General features: G+C 65.3%; 4 protein-coding genes across 4 annotated transcripts in view; 2 read left to right on the top strand and 2 right to left on the bottom strand.

Moving 5' to 3' along the window:
- Positions 1 to 41: 41 nt before the first annotated feature.
- Positions 42 to 6503, bottom strand: CHLRE_11g478000v5 (uncharacterized protein). Its single transcript, XM_043067665.1, has 7 exons — positions 4757 to 6503; positions 4379 to 4535; positions 3900 to 4009; positions 3638 to 3729; positions 3168 to 3298; positions 2670 to 2735; positions 42 to 2451 (listed from the first exon to the last, which is right to left on the bottom strand). The coding sequence occupies exons 1-7, from the start codon at positions 6094 to 6096 to the stop codon at positions 772 to 774; spliced, it is 3576 nt and encodes a 1191-aa protein (XP_042919670.1). The 5' UTR covers positions 6097 to 6503; the 3' UTR covers positions 42 to 771.
- Positions 6504 to 7671: 1168 nt separating this feature from the next.
- On the bottom strand, positions 7672 to 15183 carry CHLRE_11g477950v5 (uncharacterized protein). Its single transcript, XM_043067664.1, has 12 exons — positions 15028 to 15183; positions 14308 to 14442; positions 14038 to 14103; positions 13694 to 13756; positions 13396 to 13461; positions 12920 to 13111; positions 12542 to 12656; positions 12076 to 12176; positions 11400 to 11495; positions 10779 to 10870; positions 10272 to 10494; positions 7672 to 10159 (listed from the first exon to the last, which is right to left on the bottom strand). The coding sequence occupies exons 1-12, from the start codon at positions 15103 to 15105 to the stop codon at positions 8351 to 8353; spliced, it is 3036 nt and encodes a 1011-aa protein (XP_042919669.1). The 5' UTR covers positions 15106 to 15183; the 3' UTR covers positions 7672 to 8350.
- An 820-nt stretch (positions 15184 to 16003) lies between these two features.
- CHLRE_11g477900v5 (uncharacterized protein) lies at positions 16004 to 19422 on the top strand. The gene is made up of 2 exons (XM_043067663.1): positions 16004 to 16370; positions 16562 to 19422. The coding sequence occupies exons 1-2, from the start codon at positions 16185 to 16187 to the stop codon at positions 18239 to 18241; spliced, it is 1866 nt and encodes a 621-aa protein (XP_042919668.1). The 5' UTR covers positions 16004 to 16184; the 3' UTR covers positions 18242 to 19422.
- A 534-nt stretch (positions 19423 to 19956) lies between these two features.
- CHLRE_11g477850v5 (uncharacterized protein) overlaps positions 19957 to 23241 on the top strand; it is a 15379-nt gene continuing 12094 nt past the window's right edge. The window contains exons 1-6 of the mRNA XM_043067662.1: positions 19957 to 20215; positions 20366 to 20446; positions 21217 to 21336; positions 21684 to 21824; positions 22098 to 22130; positions 22531 to 22671. Of these exons, the coding sequence (XP_042919667.1) occupies positions 20078 to 20215; positions 20366 to 20446; positions 21217 to 21336; positions 21684 to 21824; positions 22098 to 22130; positions 22531 to 22671 (654 nt within the window). The 5' untranslated portion in view covers positions 19957 to 20077. The remainder of the gene's footprint in view (positions 20216 to 20365; positions 20447 to 21216; positions 21337 to 21683; positions 21825 to 22097; positions 22131 to 22530; positions 22672 to 23241) is intronic.

The raw sequence follows: 23241 nt of genomic DNA, 5'->3' as shown, positions 1-23241 counted from the left end.
TCTCGTCAATAGAGTTTATGATATCAAGATGCAGCGCTCAACTCGGGTCGCCAGTTAACCCGATCTGCAACTTCCCGCCAAGGTGGTGCATTGTTGCTTGCACGCACTGCCTTGCATGTCGCGTGTGTTCAACACACACTTCATATTTATGCATGTCGATGGGCGCTCCCGACGGATGCCTTCCCGGCAGCGGGGCGGGGCCAAGGCTGACATTGCAGCGGTCCAGCCTTCGCGAGACGCCCTCGCGCCGTGCAATCAGCCTCATAAGCAGCTGCAGGTGGCCTTGAAAGAGCCATGTGGATCAGGAAAGATGTCGCATACGCCTACCGCGACCGCGTCCACATCAACACCCTGTCCTACCGGCACCGCTGCTCCTCCACGCGCGTCACCGGATGCGTTGTCGCCCGGCGCTTCAGGGGACGCGGGGCCTGGCTCGGAGCCTCCTGTCACCCATCCGCCTGCAGACTTCGTAGGGTTCCAAGATGATTGGAAGTGTTGCGCACAGTGGCGGGGTGCGGGCGGTAAGCCGGTAACGCTGCAGTCAACAAAAAAACATGAACGGCATGAACGGTGCGGTAATCACTCAAAAGCCATGAGCATGAAAAGCCTCCCCTGCCAATACTGCGCCACACCCTTGAGCACACGACACGATCATGGGGAGAACCTCAATGCAACCATCTGCGTAAAGACAAACACGAGATGCAACTACCAATAACGTGTGTGTTCCGCAAGCGCTTAGCATCATGACACAGATGAAATCTATGCAAGCCATCAGTCATCAGTCAGATCAACCACATCAGCCGCAGACGCCACAACAGCCACCGCCCCGGCCCCCGCACCAGCCGGCCCCGGGCCCCCCCGCTGATCAGGCGCCGCGGCGCCCTCCGCCACCCCATCCGCATCTATGCCTGTAACCCCCGCGCCCGAAGTAAGCGGCCGGAGGGCAGCGGCACTAGCCGCCAGCCCAGCGGCCTTGCCGCGCGCACTCTCCACGGCCGCACGTGCCTCCGCCACTGCCTCCCTTGCAGCCTGCTCCCGCGCAGCCGCCTCCGACGCTGCGGCATCACAAGCTGTCCGCGCCGCCTGCAGTGCGTGCAGAGCAGCTGACGCACAGCTCTGACCCCCGGCCCCTGACACCTCTGGCTGCGCCGCCGCCGCCACCACCTGCCGCTGGGCCGCCGCTGTCTCGCCAGCGCGCTGCGCAGCCGCCGCCGCAGCAGCTAGCTCCGACTCGGCCGCTGCCAGCCTCCCGCGCTCTGCACCCAACGCAACCTCCGCCACTTCTGCCGCCGCCATCACGGCTGCAAGGGCAGCCTCCCAACCCGCTCGCTCCCCAGCCGCAAACACCTCCACTTGCTGCGGGCAATCTGATGCCACCGCGGCACCCTGCAACAAAGCCTGCTGGCCCAGCAGCTGGGCAGCGACAGGTGCAGCGCTGCCAGTTGCTGCGCCGGGCCCACCCTGCTCTTCCGCCGCTGCTGCAGCCGCCGCCGGCCCTGTTGGCTGCAGCAGCTGCTGCTGCAGCTGCTGCTGCAAAGTGTGCTCCTGCTTGACAAGGGTGCCGGCGGCCGCGACCGCCGCCGCTTCCGGCGCCGTTGCGACGACACGTGCCGCCGCTTGCGCCGCCTGCACCTCCCCTGCAGCTGAGGACGTGCGCCTGCGTGTGCGAGCGGCGGCGGTGGATGGCGGCTCCCCTGTTGCGGTCTCACGTGGCGCGGCGTCACCCCCTGACCCGGAGTCTCCCCTCATTCCCTCAGCTGCTCCAGCCGCACCAGCCGCGTCTTCGCGTGCATCAAAAGGGGGTAAGCGCGCAGGCGCTGCGGCTTTCCGCTTCTGCCTCGCCGCTGGCTTCGCAGCTGCTGCCGCGCCTTCGGAGGCGGCTCCTTCGCGCTGCCCGCCGCTACCGCCGGGCGCTGTTGCGCCTGCTGCTCCTTCTGCCGCCTCCCCCTCGCCCTCCTCCGTCCCAACCCGGCGCTTTCCACGGCTGCGGCCCACACCGGCTGCGGCCTCCCGCCGGCGCACGGCCGAGGTAGCCGCCGCCGCGGACTCTGCTGCCCCTGCATTCGCGCGCCCAGCAGGTGCAGCGGCGCCTGCACCGCCGCTTGCCGCTGCCGCAGGCACGCTGCTGCCTGCCGCGCCCGCCGCGCCCGTGGCAGCCCCAGCTGCGGGAGCCGCCACCTCCCGCTCCACAGCGCCGCCAGCCCCAGCGGCACCAGCAGCGCTGCCACCAGCGCCACCACCAGCGGCAGGGATGGCGGCCATGCTGGCAGCGGATTGGGCCGTCGCCGGCACGCACGTGGGCTGCACGTTTCGTGGCCAGGGCACTTGCGCCAAGCTCGCGGCGCGCCCCCGCCACGGCGCCCTCCGCTCCTCGATAGAAATGACGTGCTTCCTGCGGTCGGGCTTGTCGGAGCTCGGCAGCGCGCCGGAGCTGGACGTGAGCACCCACACCTGAACGTTCATTCGGTGGGAGCGTACGTATTGTTGTATCTGGAGCAGCGTGCAGGAGCGGACGTCACAAGGCCTAAATGCCGATTGACTTTGAACGCATTCAAGGCAGAACGTCTGTCTGCTCGCTGCGTTCCCAATGAAATTAGGACCGCAGCGGCGCAAGCACGTAACATTGACATTGACGCGCCATTGAGCAAGCCCACCCACCCACTAATCACCTGCGTGCTGGTCGGCAGGATGTCTCGCAGCGCCGCCGGCAGCTGCTCCCGCGGCCACAGGCCGTACTGCAGGTTGGCGGCGTGTAGATAGCAAAGTGTGGCATGCATGCATTTATTTAGCATGGCAATCATGTATCATGCTATCATGTATGTAGGTGGCGGCGCCTTGGCCAGCGGCGGCTTCGTACATGTTGTGTAGCTAGTGGTGCGGTCATAAGGTAGGGCGATCATGCGGCTGTATGTGGTAGGAAGAAACTAGGAATATAATACCCGGCCAGCAGGTACAAAGAATTGCAAGTATGCCATGTGTCAGCTCCCCTTTCCGAGTCTACCCTGAAGCATGTGCATGCATGCGCCCCTTCCTTCGTTCCATACATGATTGTGCTGGAGTCCTGAACTGTTCAGGCTTAATGTGCGGTGTTGCAACAGTCCTACTGCTGCACGCACAAGAGGCAGGTCACACAATCAAGCTGCGGCAGCGCACTCCTGTTCGCTGACCTTAACCTTGCTGGTGTTGATGGTCTGGTTGGGCTTGATGGTCGTGCTGGTGAGGTACAGCAGCGCCGCGGCGGGCGTCTTGCTGTCGAACTCAATGACAGCTGGCGCACCGCACTTGCCGCAGCTGCAGCCTGGAGGGAGCCAGCAGCAGTGTGTGGCAGGTGGCAGAGATTAGGCTTGTAAAAATGTAAGTGACAATCAGGGCGCAGATTGGGTGGTATAAGGGCGCACACAAGCAGCTAGCGAGCTGATCCCTTTCGGCCGCCCCTACCTCCCATGCAACTTCTCTAGAGCTACACCGCCTTGCATCCTGCAACCACACGGTGGCTACCCTGCTCCTGCCAGCCAGCCAGTTTAGCTACTGTGTGTGCATGGACTGCAGGTACCTCGGGACAGATCCACCTACCTACACACGCTACGTCCCACGGGCTGCACACGTGCGTGCACATGCATGGCCAGCTAGCTCTCACCGATCCTGTCCGACACGCGTTTGATGTAGCGGCGCAGCACATCCAGGAACACCGGAGCCGCCCGGATGATGTCCTCGTGTGTGGGCATGCTCCTGCACACATGACAAAAACGCATGGCAATGCCAGTACCGTAGTAATGGATATGTACTACTACCAGCCGTTTCACTCGGTGCCAAGCAACAGCACACGGCTCAAGCGTCGGACCACAGCTAGGTATCCATGTCTCACGTATTGTGTCCAACTAGCGCGCACACGCACTCACGGGCACACTCCGCAGACCTCGATGAAGCCCACGCCAACCAGGGGAGTCAGCAGGCGTGCGTCGCCCCTACGGCTGTGCGTTCCGGTTATCTTGGTCACCACCGTCACCACCTGCAGCCAGCGCCATCAAATGTCATGTGATGCGGTAGCGCGTCAGGTTGACTACCGTAATAAAAAGCAGATGTGCATGCGGCATGCATGCCATGCTGAACATTGTTGGCGGCTAACAACACCTCATCAGACGCGCGCTGCAGCAAGGTAGACATGTAAAGCAGGATGGCCATGCATGCAGGCATACTTCAGGCATACCGTACACACACACACACGCACACACACACACACACACACACACACGCACGCACACGCACACACACACACACACACACACGCACACACACACACACGCACACACACACACACACACACACACACGCACAGTGGTGGTTGCATGCGTTGTTGGCACTGTCGACACTGTCTCACCTTGTCGTACTCCGCACGCAGCATGGAGTAGGCTGCAGCCTCTTCGCCGCCACCAGACTGTGGCGGTGGCGGCGGCATGAGGCACGTGTCCTCCTCGGCCAGGCTCGGTATGAAGCGGTTGCTCATGTCACTGTACCGGAAGTCATGGGGAACGTGCCTGCGCAGGTACCGTGTGCAGGGCGCGACCGGGGGTGTGGGCACGGTGCGTATGTATATCTCACACGGACCAGCGCCTGCCCCCAGGGCACCACGCCTAAACAGCTGCCGCAGCACTCGGCATGCACAGCACACACAGCAGCAAAGGAAGCTTGCGGCCCTAGGGCATCGGGGCATCAATCCCGGCTCGGCTCCAATCAAGCAATTGATCCACCTACGCACTTCAGAATGGCCTTCTCCGTCAGCACGGTGCCCACGTGCAGCACCCGCAGCGGCCCGTGGGTCTCGCCCAGCTGAGGGTTCATGATGAAGCGCTCGCCAATGCGGTACGGCCCCAGGTCCAGCCGCTCTCCATCCGGCACGGGCTCCAGCAGCGGCCCCAGCAGCATGGGCCGCCCGTGTGGGGTGGCCGGCTGCGTAGCCGCGGTTGCCTGGGTGGCGGCGGTTGCGGTTGTGGTTGCGGTTGCGGTTGCAGTGGTGATGGCAGTGGTAGTGGTGGTGGCGCCGGATGAGGACGTGCTCGTGGTGCTGCCACCTGATGCGGAAGGCGCAGTCGCCTGCGTGCCACCAGCAGTGCTTGTGCCTGCAGCCACACCGGCGCTGCCGCCCGCTGCAGCTGGCCGCACCCGCGCCTCAGCCCGCCGCGGCCCCGCCGCCCGCGCCCCTGCCCTGGCTGACGCCCGCGCCCCTGCCCTGGCTGACGCCGGTGCCCCTGCCCTGGCTGACGCCGGTGCCCCCGCCTTGGCTGACGCTGGTGCCCCCGCCTTGGCTGACGCTGGTGCCCCTGCCTTGGCTGGTGCCGGTGCCCCCGCCTTGGCTGGTGCCGGCGCCCCTGCCGCCGCCTCGATTGCAGCAGCAGGAGCCCCTGGTTCTGTTGCATCGCTTCGGAATTCTGCCTCTGTGGCTGCCACGCCTGCAGGCGCCCTCTCTGCAGCTGCAGCGCCCCCAGCAGCGCTGCCTGACGCGCTGCTGGCGCCCGCCTGCCGCCCCTCCGCCGCCGCGCCTGCTGCCGCCCCTGCCGCCAGCCTTGCCGCCGCCCCTGAACCGTTCACAGGCTGCCAGCCGCCTCCACTGCTGCCCCGCCCACGGCCCTTTCCTGGCCGCACCTGTGCCAGTGGTTCCCCTGCACTGCCACATGCCAGGCTCACAGCAGCAACTGTGCCTTCAAGTCCTGATGAAGGTCCGCCTGATGGCACATCACGCCTGGCGTCAGACGAGATGGCGGCGCATCGCAGCTTGGCGGGCCGGCCTTTGTCCTTGTGATCGGCGGCGTCAGCCTTGCTGGGGTCGCTGGTCCGACGACGTTTGCGCGCCGAGGCAGATGGCACGGCTTCGGGCCCGGCGCTGTGGTCGCGTGGGGCCGCTGGCGGCGGTGCCCCGGCGGCCTCGGGGTCGGGGCTGCGGTCTGCTGCAGGTGGATGGGCGGCAGGAGGCTCTGAGCCAGGCCTTCCGTCCCCTGCAGCGCCGGGCGACCGCGCCCCCGGCGACGCGCGTGGCGGGGCAGCGGTGCCGGTAGGACAGGGTGTTGACGTGGACGTGGTCGCGGCAGGCGTATGCGACATCTTTCCTGATCCACATGGCTCTTTCACGGCCATCTGTAGCTGCTCATGAGGCTGATTGCATGGCGCGAGGGCGTCTTGCGCAGGCTGGGCCGCTGCAATGTCAGCCTTGGCAACGGTGCCGGGAAGGTACCCATCGGGAGCGTCTGATTCATCCATTAGAAATTTTACATATAAGTTGTGTGTCAAATGCACTCGATATGCAAGGCAGGGCGTGCAAGCAACAATGCACCACTCTTGAGTCTTGGCGGGAAGTTGCAGATTGGGTTAACTGGCAACCCCAGTCGAGCGCTGCATCTTGATGTCATAAAATCTATAGACGAGGCAGTTTATGGATACCGAAATTTGCACTTACTGCACGCTGATACGCCTTGCTAAGTTGGTTGCCTCGCGTCGCTTATGACTTAGCCGTCCTAGACATTGTATCATAGCATAATGGAGCCTTTAGAGGATGTTACCGCATGCCACAGCGGCAACGTGACGAACATCGACGATGTCAATGCAATGGTGCAGGCTGCGCGAGACGCCCTCGCGCCATGCAGTCAGCCTGATACGCGTGACAAGGCAGCCAACCAGCCATTGGGGGCGATGTTACAGTCAAGCATACCGGCAGCGGCCGAGACGGCCTCTCCACCGGCGCCCGGCAGCGACAGTGCAACACCCGACCAAGGCGCCGCTGCTCCTCCATGCGCGTCGCCGGGGGCGCGGTCGCCCGGCGCTGCAGGGGACGGGGGGCCTGGCTCGGAGCCTCCTGCCGCCCATCCATCTGCAGCAGACCGCAGCCCCAACCCCGAGGCACCCGGCGCACCACCGCCGATGGCCCCGCGCAACACCACCACCGGGCCATTTGGCTCGGCGCGCAAACGCCAGGCCAGTTACCATGCAGGCGGCGATGGGTCAGGTGCAGATGGGGGCTACAAACCAAGCGGCGGAGTTGCTGCGGCTGCTGGGCCGCAGCCAGCAGCGACCTCGTCGGCAGGCGAGCACGGGGCTCGGGCGGAGGCGCCGGTAGAGGCGGGATTGGGGCTGGAGGCGGGGCGAGAGCGGGCACCAAAGCAGCCCAAAGCAGGATATGGCTCCATCGCTGCGCAGCCAGCTCTTCATGCGCTGCAGGGGGCGGCGTGCGCGCCAGGAACAGCGACAGCGAAAGCGCAGCAGGCGCAGCGAGGCAGGGGAAGCACAAGCTCGGCGGCGGCATCGCGGTGGAGGGCTGGAAGCGTGTCAGTGAGAAAGCCGATGCGGGTGCAGCGCGGGTTGGCAGGACTGCTCGGCCCGAAGCCGAAGCCGCTGCCACGGCTGCGGCTGCTCCTGCCTGTGGTGCTGTGGACGAAGCTGCATCCATTGACCTCACCGCTGACTGATGTATGGGGATAGTCGCAGGACCTTGCTTGGTTGCCGTGAGCGCTGCGCTTGCATACTGGCGTGATGTGGGTTTGTCACACGGTGCCACTCAGTGAGGGGGGCGGCAGGGCTCCTCTGTGCATCGTGTGAGTACCATAAGCAGAAGCGTGGTACTGGCTGTGCGTTTTGGGCGCAGGCAGCAGGCGGGAGAGCCCTTAGGCTGGGGGGCCGCGCGTGTCACTGTTGTTAGCACTGAAGTCTCACCTTAATTAGGTGCCGAGGCACTGCGACGGCAGGCCTTGCCGAGTGGGCCGTATCTAAAGATCCACAGCTGCCGTCAGCCACGACGGTAGCGCGCAGCAACACGCGTCACATGCTCGGCCGTCGTCCCTCCGACTTATGCATTCATATACGTATTGAGTGTCTCCCACTGGGTACAGTGTTGCAGGTTTCTTCGCATAAACCGCCACGGTGTGGGGGGTTTCCGACACTCTCTCAACCCGGCCGGTCGCGCTTGCCACTCGAGTCATTTGAAGTGACCAGACAAAAGGTAATACTCAGCCGCCTTCACCGGCCGCCATCTCTTTCAGCCTGCCGTTTCATAACGTAGGCCCCCCCAGTCCGCGGTCTAGCCTCTCACGAATCTCCCCGCGCTGCGGGCTTCAAAGCCCTTGCCGCACACCACCCAAGCCCTTGCCGCACATTACCCAAGCCCTTGCCGCACACCACCGAAGCCGTTGCCGCACACCACCTTACTGTACCGGTGTGGCACTAGCGCATTCTTCGCCCCCACCCATAGCATTCGATGTTACCATGTTTCTCACAGTCGCCGCGCCGCGCACACCATGCCCCCAGCCCCTGCCTTTCCACGTCATCTCAGCTCACGCCGCCACCCCCGCCCCGCTGCCCACACCGCCTACATCACGATGCAGCAGGCGGGCTCCTTGGCGCCCTCCTTCTTGGGCACGCCCGCCGGCGGCTTGGCGCCCGCCGCGCCGGCCGCGGTCGCGCCAACCTGCACCGCCACGTCATCCGCCTTGGCGGCGCCGCCCTCGCCGTCAACCGCCGCGATCTCCGACAGCGCCCCCGTCGCCGCCTCCGAGGCCTTGCCCGCCGCCGCATTGAGCGACCCCATCAGACCCGCCGCCGCCGTCTGCGCCTGCGCCGCCGCGCCCGCCGCAGCGTCACGCGCCTGACCAGTGGCCGCCGCCAGGGCGCCCTGGGCGCTGGCCGCCGCCGCCTTCGCCTGGTCCACCGCCGCCGTCGCCTGCGCGGTCGCCTGGCCCACCGCCGACGCCGCGGCGCCCTTGGCGGCATCCGCCGCCGCAGCCGCCTGCTGCTGCGCCGCGGCGGCGGCGTCCTTCGCCTGCTCGGTCGCGGCCGTGGCAGCCCCCTGCGCCTTGGCCGCGGCGTCTGCCGCCGCCGCCTGCGCCTGGCCTGCGGCCGCCGCCGCCGTCTCCTGCGCCTTGCCCGCCGCGTCGCCGGCAGCCGTCTGCGCGTTACCCACCGCCGCCGCCGCGGTGTTCTGCGCCTGCGCCGCGGCGTCCTGGGCTTGCCCCAGGCTCGCCGCCGCCGCCGCCTTCGCCTTGGTCATCGCGTCAGTGGCGGTCGCAGTGGCCTGGCCCGCCGCCGCGCTGGCCGCCTCCTGAGCGCCCGCCGCCGCCGCCGTCGCCTGCGCGGCGGCCGCCTTCGCCGCCTCCTCCGCCTGCGTCGCGGTCTCCTGCGCCTGCTTGGTGGCGGCACCGGCCGCGTCCTGCGCCTTCGCCGCGGCGTCCGCCGCCGCCGTCTGCACATTGCCCACCGCCGCTGCTGCGGTGTTCTGAGCCTGCGCCGCCGCAGCCTCCGCCTGCCCGCGGGCGCTCTCCGCCGCCGCCGCCGCCTGCGCCTGCGCCGCCGCCGCGGTGTCCTCGGCCTTGGTGGCAAACGAGGTGACCGCGCCCTGGGCGTTGGCCACCGCGCCATCCGCGGCCGCCTTGGCCTGGGTAGCCGCGCCCGCCGCTGCCTCCTGCGCCTGCGCAGCCGCCTTCTGCGCCTCAGCGGCGGCTGCCGACGCCTGCGCCTGGGCCTGCTCCGCCGCGCCCGCCGCAGCCGCCTGCACCTCGCCCGCCTTCGCCTGCGCGGCAGCCGCGGCGCCCTCCGCGGCCTTCTGCGCCTCCGCCGCCTTCTCCACGGCCGCTTGCTGCGCCCCAACAGCCGCGGCCTGCGCCTGCTCCGCGGCAGCGCTCGCCGCCTTCTGCGCCTCCGCCGCCTTGGCCTGCGCAGCCGCAGCAGCGCCCTCGGCCGCCTCCTGCGCCTTGGCCGCCGCGCCAGTGGCCGCCTCCTGCGCCTTGCCAGCGGCGTCCGCGGCCGCTTGCTGCGCGTTGGCAGCCGCCGCCTGCGCCTGCTCCGCAGCACCCGCGGCCGCCGCCTGCGCCTCGGCCGCCTTTGCCTGGGCAGCCGTCACAGCGCCCTCCGCCGCCTTCTGCGCCTCCGCCGCCTTCTCCGTCGCGGCCGCGGCCGCGCCGGCCGCCGCATCCTGTGCCTTGGCCGCGGCGGCCTGGGCGTCGGCCGCCACCGTCGCGGCCTTGTCCTGCACCGCCGACACCGCCGAGGCGGCGGTGGCCTGCGCCTGCGCGGCAGACGCGGCAGCCGACTCGGCCGCCTTGGATGCCGCAGTCGCAGCGTTGTTGGCGACAGCAGCCGCCTGGCCGGCCGCCGCAGTCGCCGCCTCCTGCGCCGCCGCAGCCTGCATAGCAAATTTGGAAAACAGGTTAACTGGCGGCACATTTGTACACATCCACGAGCCGCTGCGGCCCGCTCCAGTGATGGCTGTACCAAACCCGGATTGTCCAGCGCACCTTGTCACCCGCCGCCGCCACGGCCGCCGCCGCAGCCGACTGCGCGCTGGCTGCCGCGCCCGTCGCCGCCTCTGCCACCTGGGAGGCCGCCGCCGTGGCAGCCGCCTGCGCCGCGCCGGCCTTGTCGGTGGCGGCGGCGACGGCGCCGCCGGCCACGGCGGCGGCGGCGCCCAGCGCGCCCGCAGCGGCGGCACCGGCCACAGCCAGACCGTTGCCGAGCAGCCTGGTGGGCAAGTAGCACCAGGAGCGTGCGTGTGCAGCCTTTACCGTAGTGCAACAGCATCTGACAGTTGCTGTTCTTCACGAGCGCGTCTTTTGGGCTCCTCGCTGGGTCCAGATGAACCCCGTGCTGTAGCGGTGTGCAGCCTACATCCGCTGCGCTTCCGCCGCCCAGCAGCCCCGGCGACGCTCCCACCTCCCTTGCCACCCTTCCACCCAGCATGCACTCACACATACGGTGCATCCAACCGACCCACATGCCCCGCGGGCATTGACCCCAGCCCCCACCTGGCCGCCACCAGCTTGTCCACCGCCGCCTCCAGGGTGCCGTAGTCGGCGGTGCGGGCCGACCAGGCGGCGGGGATGGCGGCCGAGCCCTCCTGCGGGCGCCGCCCAGGCCAAGCAGGGGGGGGGTTGTAAATACCAGCCCAAACTAAACCAAAACCAACGAAAACGAGGGGAGTGCAGGCAGAGGCGTTAGTTGCAAGCGATAATACTTATGGGATGTGGGCCGAGGGGGGTTACATTCATGACTAGTTAAGGAAGTGGTAGACGGTAGACCATCTTTGGGGGGGGTTATAAGAACCAGCCCAAACTGAATCAAAGCAAGCCACGCTAGCGGGGGGCAAGGCAGCTCAGCATGAGGACTTGCGCAAGGGAGGACGGGCGAGGGGTGTCGAATCAGGAGGCGGGGGATGGGTTGGGGGAGCTGGGGAGGCCGCCGCCGCCTCACGGCGTGGGCGGGAACGGCACCAGGGGCTGGGGCTGATCCGGCCGAGGCGCCTGCGTCGCGCGGCCCTGCCCTCGCCTCCCTGCCCTGCCCTGCGCTGCCCCGCTCCATTCCCTCGCCTCCCCTGCCCTCGCCCCATCTCCTGCCCTGCCCCGCCCTCGGCTGTTCACCGCCCTCACCTGAGCCGCCATCAGCGCGCCGATCAGCACGCTGCGGCTGCAGTTGTCGCCGCCCAGCAGCATGTTGGTGCGCACCGCGTCCACGTAGTCCTTGGCCTGCAGGAATTAGGGGGGCAGCGTGTGTGTTAAAGAGCACAAGGAAAACGTTGCGCAAAGACAGTGTATGCGATGCAGCAAAGCGACGGTTTACGGATGTTACCTGAAGTTACCTCGCATACCTGCTGCGGTGAGTCGCCGGTCTTACCAACCGGAAATCGCGCAACCCCCGCTACTCTAACCTCGAGGGGGGATTAGTGTCCACACGCTCTCAAGGGTGCAAACCCATGCATGTGCTCACGGTACCGTGAGGCCCAGGCACTCCTACGATTCCTAGCTCCGCGTCGCTACTCCTGGCCGCTAAGTCCAAGCTCCCGCCCAATCCTCGATGAAAGAGTGTGTGTGTGTGTGTGTGTGTGTGTGTGACCAAACAGCAAGAGCGGAGAGAGCGTGTAAATGAGTGTGTGCCTGGGAGACAGGCAGGGACGACAACACAGACGCGGGTGAAGAAACGCAGCAGGGGTAGTCATCTGGGTAGCCACTCATGCGAACGTAGGAAACGCAGGCGGGGGAGAGGGCGCGGGGGGCGGCATCGATGCCTTATGCAGGTGGGGCCTCGCAAGCACGCCCGCGCACTCGCCTGGATGGCGACCAGCAGCGCGGCCTTGAGGCAGCCGGGGTTGCCGCAGCCCGCGCCCCAGGGGCCGAACTTGACGTCGGGGCCGTCCAGGTACATCAGGCCTGGGCGGGGCGTGGTGGTAGGTGTTGTAGGTGGTAGGTGTGGGTGGGTGTGGGTGGGTGGTAGGTGTGAGTGGGCTGGTGCTGGGAGTGAGGGAAGGAGAAAACGGATGTGTAGTGGTTCGGGTAGCAGTTGGAAGCGAGGATCACGGCGCAAAGCGAACGCCATCACAGCAGTGCGTGTGCGGGCGCGTTGTCGAGGCCAAGGGCACGCCGGCATCTCCGCACGCTCCCAAAGGTTTCCAGCAGCCCCGCCGCAACACCCAGTACTCACCCTTCCGTTTAGTTTAAGTTGGGCTCGTACCTACAATCCCCCCTCCCCTCTCAGCGCACTCCCTCCCACCCACCCACCCCCCCAGCGCACTCACTCCTCGGCGGCGCGTCCTTCTTGGCCAGCACCTCGGCCAGCACCTCCGCCGCCTTGCCGCCCACGCCGCCCTCGGGGCCCAGCGCCCAGCGGATGGCCGCCTCAACACCGTCCGACTGCGTGTGTGTGGGATGCAGTGGGTAGCGGGTGGGGTTACATTTTTGATGGGGGGGTGCGTGGTTAGAGCAGGAGGGACAAGCGACCACCCCCTCCTACCTCCCCTGCCCCTCACTCATCTTCTCCGCGGGTATGATTAATCACGGCAGAGACAACCCCCCGCCTGCATGTGCGCGTCTCAGGCCATGGGCCGCAGCAACCCCTCGCCCCCCTGTCTTGGCTCCTCCCCTGTCACGGCCTGCCCTCTCCCCCCGTCTCTCACCGAGGTGATCACGCGCTCCAGCACGCGCGCCGCCGCCCAGCCCAGCTCCGCCGCCGTGTCGTTGTTCTGCTGCGCGCGCACCGCCGCCTCCACGCCCGTGCGGAGCGCCTCCGCGGCGGCGGGGTCGGCGGCGGCGCTGGCGCCGGTGCCCAGCAGCGCCACCACCGCCGGCACCTTGACGAAGCAGTTGGCCTGCGTGGGGTGGCGATGGCGGTGATGGCGGTGAGGATGGTGAGGTGAAAGCCGTGATGGGAAGGCGATGATGGTTGTGAGAGGCGCAGTATGTGAAATAGCATGCGTGTTAACATGAACGAGGCTGAAGTGGCTTGACATCCATCAGTCAGGAGACGGTAGCTTGGATGGGCGACTCGTTCCCGTGTGGGCCAGGAGTTACGTAGCCGCTAGCTCGGCATGCGGGCGCTTTCAATACGGCTTCTAAGCTGCACGCCGCATGCCGCCGCCGGCCGACCACCCACCTGCGTGTCCAGCGCGTCTCCGCACTCGGGCCAGGTCTTGCCCTCCGCCACGGCGTCCCGCATCACCTAGGGCCGTTGGAAAACCAGGGTCACACGGAAGTTCAACCCAGCGCGCAAATGACAGCGAACAACCGAAGCGGAGGCGTGATTGCAGGGGTGATCCCATCCAGAGCCTCCGGTATCGGTAGGTGTCTGTGAGGCAGTGGTTGAAAACGGAAGCCGCTTTGCGTCGACCAGCCCCATCATCTAGTACACAGCACACCACCTCTTCTATCCCTCAACCAAAAACCGAACGCACCTTGGCGCTGTGGTTGATGTACACCAGCGGCGGGTCCTCGGCGGCGTAGTGGGCGGCAAGGTACTGCGCGGGGGTGCGGGGAGGGAGGGAGGGAGGGAGGGAGGGAGGGAGGGGGAAGCACGACACGGTTTGTGGGTTGGATTGGGGTGGGGTACGGGCTGTCAGCTTGAGCAGTGGAGCAGTTCCGGACAGCAACACGCAGAACGGGATGTGGGTCGAGCGGATTGCGCGTTGCTGGCCCCGACTCCGAACCTTAATCCAGAACACCACAGGAAACTCTGGTGGGCGGGTTTCGGTGTCTCGAGTTCCCTAGCAGGCTGACACCTTTCTCCCCCTCCGCTCACCTTCGACCAAGCCTGCGGCTCGCAGCCGCCGGTGTTCCCCATAAACTTGACCAGGGGAATCAGCTCCTGTTGGGGAAGGATATCAATGGTTGTGATGGGTGATGTAAAGCGGATTGGCAGGTCACTGAAAAGGCGCGTTGACACCAGAAAAGGGGGCGCTCCATGATTGCGGAGGCCTGGGCACCCCATGCCCTGCCCGTTATCCTGTTTCCCAGGCTTGTCAGACCCGGCCCACACGCACGTTCATCGGAATAACCTCTCCAGTCTCACCTGCCCGTAAGGCGACAGAGCGCCCACGGTGTTGGTGTAGAAGGGGCACGAGGGCGGGTCAAAGAACTCCGGGTCCGCGGTGCGGTCGCCGTTGGTCGTCAGCACCTCCTTGAGCTTCGCCGCATTGTAGATCCACTGCAGACATCGGGCGAACAGGGCGAGTTGTAAGAGGGGGGGGGTGTAAGAGAGCTGGGAGGCTTGCGCGTTGGAGGCATGGGGGTGCACACAGCCGCCGCGACGAAGGCAGTCGGACCCCGTGCAAGTGCCCGCCGTGGCGCCGGTCAATAAGTTGAGCCAGAGGCATACAAAGCGCAATGCTGGAAACATGTGGCGTAGTTATCCATAAAAGTTTCGGCGTCTTCGGCAACGTGTGCGCAGCCCGCAGCAGGCCAGACGTGAGATGGGGGTTGCTCGCAGCAGGCAAGGGCCGACAGATGCACCATTCCATCAGCTACTCGTTCAGTGCAACCAGCGATTGGAACTTGCACCAGGTAGGAATCGCGACGGCGAAGGTTCGGCACCGATATCTGCCAAAACGCGACCGCCCCAGTCAACGCTCTATTTGTCTCCGCAAGTCATCGAGTAGAGGACATGTGTTGCGATGAGTTGCACCGGGTGACAGCAGGGCGTGCTAACGCGCGAGGCTGATGGTTCGCAGTGGCACTGATTGCCGCGAACAGTTCCGGCACCGTCCGATTCAGCGCGTCAGACGCAACTTACATGCAGTGGTGCTGTTGCCGCATCCGCCACGAGAGCGCCTAGCAATGCAGCGCGTGCGCGCGCGCCTACGTCGGTCATATTTGCGCTTGCAGGTTTGCAACGCTTGCAACGGGGTACGAAAGAGTCAAGCAATTCAGGCGGTATGCATGCCTTGGCTAACAGCTAACAGCCTTTGACCAATTCGTTGGCGTCGGATGAACCGCGTGCAGCCCCCATTCCGGTCAGCTCCGCAAAGCCGGCAGGGCTCCCGGCTCCCCTTCCCCGGGCGGCCCTCGCTGGCCCTCACTCCAGCTCACTCTGCCATCAACGCCGCCCAGCCATTCTGGCCAATCAAGACGCCTCAATTGTTCAAACGTACGTTCGTCCATCGCAAGCCTGCCCTTCGGACTCGCTGCAAGCCTGCCAGAGCCTGCTGTCATCAATGCTGCTAGCTTTCAAGTGTATCTTCCCATCCCTGGACATCCATACGCTTCCCTAGAGCTGACCCTTAAACTGTGCAATGCAAGCCAGCTGTGAATCGGTGGTGCGTCGGCACGGCGGCACAGACCACATCATCACCGCGAAACACCCCGCACTGTGGCCTCGACCATAATGTACAGGATAAAATTTGCAGGCAGCACATGGTGTGGTCATGAGCTATTGAGTCGAGGGGGGAACGGGCGCAGCCTGCCCTGCCCTGTCAGGCCCTGTCGCCAAGCAGGCATGCAATGGGAGGTAAGCGTAAGAAGCAGAGGGAAACAGCGATGTGCAGACACGTGGCCTGCTGCCATGGCCATGCTGCATGGTTTGGTTGAAGTGCCAGCGGCCGGCCGGGACGGGGGGGAGGGGGGGGGCGGGGAATAAAACGGGGACGGGACCATACCCGCCATACCAACCGCATGCACGGTTGAAAGTGCACCTGCGATCCGCTGCGCATGCACGGTCGCCGAGGCTTCCGGCTGCAGCCGGACTTATGTGCACATGCAATAATACAGACGCCTTCTGGCGACACTTGCCAACCTGTGAAGCCTTCCCGAGTTCCGAAGGAAGCGGGCTTTCGCACCTGATAACCCTCTTGCAAGGCTAATGAGATGGAGTCCGTAGAATTTGATGTAGATGGAGTCAGACTTATTGCATTGCGCGAGAGCCTGTGCGTTGCTGGCTCAGCGCTTCATGCCATGGTGGAACGTTGCGACATTCGAGCGCCAATCGTGCTGCCTGGCTTCCGTCCTGAGGTTGTCGCCATCTTGCTAAACTGGCTGGCAGTTAACCGGCTAACAAGGCGTCCGGAGGGCGCCAGCTCGGCCAGCCCATGTCGGCATGCTCGCGGCCCTGCTTCTCCCTGCGAAGGCCTTGCTGAGCAGGTAGGGGCGCCTACATTTCATGAACCTCACGTCTACGCAGGCTTGGAAAAGCGCCTTCGTCGGGGTTATCAGCTTTGAACGTATTGCGAAAACCGGGCCGGCAGCGCGAGTTGTCGAAATACCTTCGCCGTGAATCCCAGTCCAGAGTAACCAGCTTTGTCTCCGCCCCCGCTGTCGAACTTACATGGCAGGAACCCGTGTGCGGACCGGCAACTGCCGGGGCCACACTCGACGCACCCTCGGCGGAGTCGGAGGCCGACTGCGACAGCGAGCCCCTATCCGCCCTGAGCAATGCCAGTACACTCTACGATGACAACAGAGGTGGCAGCAGGCGCAACAGCACCAGCAGCAGGAGCAGTAGCCTTGCAAGCAGCGACAGCGCTCTCAGTGGCATCAACGTGGTCACAGGCAGCTTGCCCTCCAGCCTCCGTGGCGCTAACACCACCTTACGTGGCGGCAATTGCGCACCAACCAGCCTCTCGCTAGGCCTGGATGGCTGCGACCTTGGCATCCACTGCAACGCAGATGCGGCCGCGGCAGAGGCGCCGGCGGCGGCGCCTCAGCCCGTGCAGAGGTTCCCGGCTTTCCAACTGCCGCCATTGGTGCCGCCGCAACTGCAGTCCGAGCTGGACGTCCTCATTGACTTCCTAGGCCTGACGGCCGCAGTGTACGGCACCCGTCTGCCGCACCTGTCGTACGGCACGCCGCTGCCGTACCTGCTGGCGACGTACGGCACCCGCCCCCTCCTTTCCTACCGCTCCTCCCCCGCCGCACTGGTGCTTGATGGAAGCTGCCTGCAGCTGCACACCCGCGGCTACGCCCACGCGTCAGCGCTTCTGGAGCCGGTGGCAGCGGCGGCGCAGGCTAGCGCTGGCGGAGTGAGGTCGGCCTTCGCGGGCAGCAGCAAGTTACTGTGGAAGCTGCGCGTCAGCCGCCACGGCAGTAGCAGCGGCGGCAGCGGTGGCTGCGGCAGTAGCTGCCGGGCAGACACCAGCCTGGGCGTGCTTGTGGTGCACGTGGCCGGCGAGCCTGAGGCTGTTGCCGGAGCTGGCGCTGGCAGCGGCGGCAGTAGCAGCGGCGGCGTCCCCGTCATTTCGGCTGCTACAGCCGCCGCTTGGGCGGGTCCGCTGCCGCTGCTGGCGGCTGGGCTGTCGTCCACCGGAGGGGCGGGGGGTCTGGGAGGCGGTTTCAGCAGCCACCGCCGCGCCTGCTCTACGCTGCACGCGCCCGGCTTCTACGGCTGGCACATGGCAGGTTTGGCCCGCAGTCACGAGCCCGGCGCCGGCGGCGGCGCCGGCGGCGCTGCCGCTTCCGGTGGCGGGGTTGAGGGAGGCGGCGGTAGGCTGACCAAGGTGCAACAGGCCGCTGCTGCGTGCTCACCCTCCGCCGCCGCCGGCACCAGCTCCGGTGCAAGCAGCGGTCCTGCCGAGGTCCGCGCGGCCAACCCTTTGGGCGGCAGCCACGGGCGAGGCGCCCTGGGACTGAGCAGTAGCAGTAGCAGCAGCAGCAGCAGTAGCGGCGGCGGCTGTAGCAGGGCAGCCCTCCCAGGCATGTTCTTTGAGGAGGGGGACGTGCTGGTGTTTGCGCTGGACATGGAGGCTCGGCGGCTGGAGATGCAACACGGCCGCTTGGGCCAGACCTACAGCGTGGCCCTGCCTCCTCCTCCTGCTGCAGCAGCTGTCGGCAGGTCTGGCGCGGCGGCGGCAGCGGGGGTGGCTAGGAACGGGGACGGGTCTGTGGGCGGGGCGCGGGCGGGGCAGCCGGGGGTTCGCGAGCTGGTGTACGCGCACGTTTGTTTGTACGACCAGGGGGAGGGGGTGGAGGTGCTGGAGGTGGGGGTGGAAGACCTGCAGCGCATGGGCTGCGTGTGATAAGTTGCTGCATGATGGCCACATGTATGTTGAAGGTTACGGTGATAGGTGTTGCGTGTTGGCGCGGGCTGTGTACGCTACCGCATCCTCATGTGCGGGCATTGTTATTCGTGGTCCCACGCGATCACTGCGCGTGCACGTTGAATAGAGACGGGCAGTGGTTTCACTCCCACAGCACACGTCAACAACAACACCGTCACTTGTCTGAGGTCGAAATTATATCGGAATAGCCTTATCCAACGGACAACGCCGGTGATTTGTACAGGCGTCATCATAACGGAACACATCCGCGGTTGGATGGCCTATGCATAATGGATGCTGGTGGGCGATATGGGTGGTGTGCCCTTGCGTAGATAACTGATCAGGCAACTGGTGACGCGCGTTAGCACGTGTATGATCATGTGTATGTGTTACGTGGGGTGAGCATGGAAGATGCGGGACGTATGGTTCACGTGCGAAGCCCTGGTGAAGCCAAATGAGTAGAGCCCTGCCGGTATTGCGGCCGGCTGGGGACTTGGAATCCGAACAAGTGCAGGCACATGATAGTGCACTCCTAGCTGGTAGCTGTTGTGCTCATGGCGGCGGGACCAGGCATACGGCGGGTAAGAAGGCGGATAAGCAGAAACCGAGAGGGCGATGTGGGGTGTTAGTTTGCTGCTGGATGAATGTCCTGAAGTGGGTTGGGAAAGCCCATAGGCGGAAGGGTTTTGACACGGTGAGGCGTGCGTGGCGTGGTGGTGGTGATGCGTGTGAATTGGTCGCAGGAAGCATTTGGGCAGGCATATTGTGAACCGCCGCAAGCATATCGAGCTCGATGAGATGCACTGCTGGTCTGCTGCCGAATGCGTTACGGAATTCTGTTGTACTGTACACCGAACGGAATCGTGCCTTGTGGGTGTGTGCAGCTGACCATCCCACGTCTATTGGACATAGGCAGGGATTTCCCTGGACGTAGGTCGAAACATCGCTTAATGCGTTCTGCCAATGCGCGATGCTATGTCAAGGCAACAACACTACCGCCGTTGCAAACATGCTTTCCTAGTTTCTGGGGATGGAAAAGCGGTCGGGATTCTTTTGCATGAGGTGGAAGAAGAGGGACCACGTGCCACGTCAGCTTGTGTTGGTGCGGGTGCAAGCTCTTGCTGTGCGGCTTGGTCTTGTACTTGTAATTGGAACCCACTCTGCGACTCTTCCCCTGACACGCCTTGTGGGATTTGAGGGCCGGGATTCTAACCATCACACTCGGGACTATGCGGGGCCTTTGGTGCGTTCTCCGCCTTCAGAGGATTTGGACAGATTCTCTACCGAGTAGATGGAAGATACGGGTGCCGAGGGCACGCAATGGAGTGATAGACGCTTGGAAGGCAACAGCACCCGAGTTGTCATGGGTCGCGCAAGCGCACGACGGTGCAGCACGGTGTGTTTGCCGCAGGGGAGGTTTGCCGCAACGGCTGTAGCATGCCGGTTTGGTCTAGACCGGTCGTGCGACCTTGCCCCATATGAAGCGCACGGTCCCAAGCACCAGTACGATGCGCGAACAAGGGGAGTGGGTGCGGTGCTTTGGGAGGGGAAAGAAAAAGCGAGGGAACGAAGCTGTAGTGCGGCCGGGTGCAGGCGTGGGTGCAGGGGCCTGCATGGGACCTTGTTGGCCCATCGCTGCCGAGTCGGCTAACGCCCCACTCGCTGACAACAACGGGCATTTCTTGTTGAGTATTGTCACAGCGCGTTCATTATCTTCTACGTCACTGCGGGACCACACCGCTTCCAAACTCCATCGTTTCGCAAGTTTGGTTGGCCCCGGCCACTCGCGTCTGCTTGTCTTGGTCAACATTGCGAATGGCGACCGGCTGGCTGCGTGGAACCGTGAAGGAGGTCGTCTCGGGCGACACTCTGGTGGTTGCCGGCACAACCAAGGGACCCGGCCCGGCTCCGGAGAAGCGCATTACCCTGTCCTCGCTCATCGCGCCCAAGCTGGTAAGCTGGCGTCGATCTGGGTATACGGGATAGATCGAAACGGCTGTGATTTGCGGGCGTGCATATGGTTTGTCGCGCGAGCTGACTTCGCCGGGTGTAGCGATCTGGAGCGACGCGACTTGGCCTGCGTGTGTTCCTTGCCGTCGACAGGGCAAGCGCGATGGAAGCATCAAGGATGAGCCATTTGCGTGGGAGGCGCGCGAGTTCCTGCGCAAGAAGTGCGTCGGCCAGGTGAGAGACATGCGCAGCGGGGACACGTCGTGGCTCGGCAGTCGCTTTACCGCTCCCGGCCTACGCTGAGCGATACCAACTTGCAGTTTACATAGGTTGCAATTACAGTCGCGGGCACCCGCTGCAGTCCAGGCTCTCGGCTGTCGCGTGCGGGGCGCGGGCCTCCTGCGACTAGGGCCTCACGGCTCCGGCCCAGTCCGGCAGTGGCCGCGTGCCGTAGCATTCTCCGGTGCCCCAAAGCACTAATGCCGCAACACGGTTGCTGCCTGAGCCATCCAGTGCCACCGGGATGCGCACCCTAACCCACTAAGCGCCGCAACCACATGCGTGACGTTCGATCTGTCCCGTGCCCCACGGCCTGCCCGATCCCAGCTCTGCGCTTTCGCCCACCTGCCTGCTGCAACACGGTTTTAGCATGGGTTCAACACACCTGGGCAGACGCCCTTTGGACCTGTTGACCGCAAGCGCGTAACCGTCACTCCCCATGGCTCTCCTGTCACCCTGCTCGAGGGTGCCTGCGGGTGCGGCACGGGTCGTCACACGGCCAGGTCACACGGCCAACCCCGCCTACCCCGGCCGTTCTGTAGCCCTGCATCCGCTGCTCCGCTGGCCTTCTCCTCACTCCTTTCTCGTGATTCCCTTCCCTCGTGCGATCTCACTCCCGCTCCTCCTCTCCCTGTCGCTCTCCCCCTCTCCCTCTCCCTCACCCTCCCTCCCTTCCTCCCGCCCTCCCTCCCTCGCTCCCACCCTCGCTCGGCCCCACTCAACAGGCCTGCGTGTTCCGTGTGGACTACGTGGTTGAGGCCATCGGCAACCGCGAGTTCGGCTCCGTGTTCCTAAACCAGAACGACAACGTCGCGCTAGCCGTGGTGGCGGCGGGCTGGGCCAAGGTGAGGGGCGGATGTGTGGTTGCTTGTGTGGGGAGGAGGGATGGGGCAGGGTAGAGGGACGCATAACTGGCAGATGGCGACGATGGTTGTGGGGTTGGGTTATGTGACTTGTGTCGCCTTCTGTCAAGCTCACGTGCGCTTGCGTCTCAAGCAACCCTCCTCGCCCTCGCCCATGCGCCGTTGCCACACACACCTAATTACTCAGGCCTGGGACCCCCCGTCAATCCCCTGCCTGTCGCTCTGCCGGTGCTCCGCTAGTTTGGTTTAGATTGGACTGGAGTTGACACCCCCCTGTCTACTTCGCTTCACGTCTCCGTACCAATCTTTGCAACCTCCCCGCTGTTCAGGTCCGCGACGCCGGCAAGGAGAAGAGCCCCTACATGGACGACCTGAAGCGGGCGGAGGAGGCGGCGCAGGGCAGCGGGCTGGGGCTGTGGACCAAGGACCCCGCCCGCACCGCCCGGGCCGTGCGCGAGACGGCGGGCCAGGTGTGTGCGGTGTGTGGGTGGTGGTGGTGGTGGTGGTGGTGGTGGTATGTGTGTGTGGGGGGGGGGCGGCGTTTGGGTTTGGGTCGGTGGTGGTGGGGCTGGATCGTGGCGTGTGTGGATCGCGCGGTGTGTGCTTGGGCTCTCCTCCCTGTGACCCTCCTGCCGGCTGCTCCCCTCAAATAGTCATGAATGCACCACCCTCCGTCCCGTGTACCCCTACCCACCGCTGCCCTCCCCACCCCCCCGCCACCTGCCGCTGCCCTCCCCCACCAGGATGACGACGCCGCCAGCCTGCTGCTGGCCAAGGTGGGTGAAGGCGGCGTGGTAGACGGGCGGAGTGGAGGTGGTGGCGGCGCTCTCGGTCGTGGCGTGTGTGTTCCCATCCCTGCCTTGTCGTCTCCCGGCTGCGGCCTCGCCACCTGTGCACCTGGCTCCTTCCTGCGCTCCTGCCTGCGCCTTGACCCCCATGCCTGCTTAGCTCCCACTGCTCTAGACACCCAGTTCCCACCGCCCTAACCTTGCAACCCCCTCCCTTTCCCCCTCTGATTGCGTACTGGCTATCACTCCTGAGCTAACCATGATTCTAGCCTTGCAACCCCCCTTCCCCATCCTCCCTCTCCTCCCACGTTGCTCCTGGCTTGGTCTGCCTTAGTTTGGGCTGGACGGCTGGTACTTACAACCCCGCTGCTCTCCCCTCCCTGCGCAGGTGGGCAAGGGCGGCATGGTGGATGCGGTTGTGGAGGCGGTTCTGGGCGGCAGCAGCCTACGTGTCAGCCTGCTGCCCACCGGCACCATCGGCCTGCTGGTCAACCTGGCGGGCGTGCAGTGCCCCTCGCTGGGCCGCAGGGTGAGGGGGAGGGGAAGGGGAGAGAGGAGGGATGGGGAGGGGGAGGGGAAGGGGAAGGGGAAGGGGAAGGGGGAGGGGAAGGGGGAGGGGGAGGGTTGTAAATACCAGCCCAAACTAAACCAAAACCAACGAAAACGGGAGTGCAGGCAGAGGCGTTAGTTGCAAGCGATAATATTTATGGGATGTGGGCCGAGGCGTCGTGGAGCAGCAGGGCGAGCGGCGCCGGCGATAAATGTCGCCGCCCGGGCTCGGTGGCGCGCACAACAGCACAAGACAGGCACGCGGACGCGACAAGCAAAACCCACGACTTACCTGGCGACCAGGAAAGCAGCCCCGACGCCAGGCAGGGAGCGTCGGGCCAGGAGCACGACATGTGGGAAAGGGGCAAGGCAAAAATCGGAAGGGCAGGGCACAGTGAAAGGGCCGAGGCGTGTCGGCAGTAGGATAAAGAAGGGATAACAAAGACAAGACTACACGCAAGCCCAGGCGGAGGGAAAGGGGAGGGGGAAGGGGAGGGGGAGGGGAGGGGGAGGGGAAGGGGAAGGGGGAGGGGGAGGGAAAGGGGAAGGG

This window comes from Chlamydomonas reinhardtii, chromosome 11 (genome assembly GCF_000002595.2).
Source record: "Chlamydomonas reinhardtii strain CC-503 cw92 mt+ chromosome 11, whole genome shotgun sequence".
Taxonomy (NCBI): Eukaryota; Viridiplantae; Chlorophyta; class Chlorophyceae; order Chlamydomonadales; family Chlamydomonadaceae; genus Chlamydomonas; species Chlamydomonas reinhardtii.
Note: the sequence above shows the minus strand (reverse complement) of the source record. Positions and strands in the feature narration are given on the sequence as shown.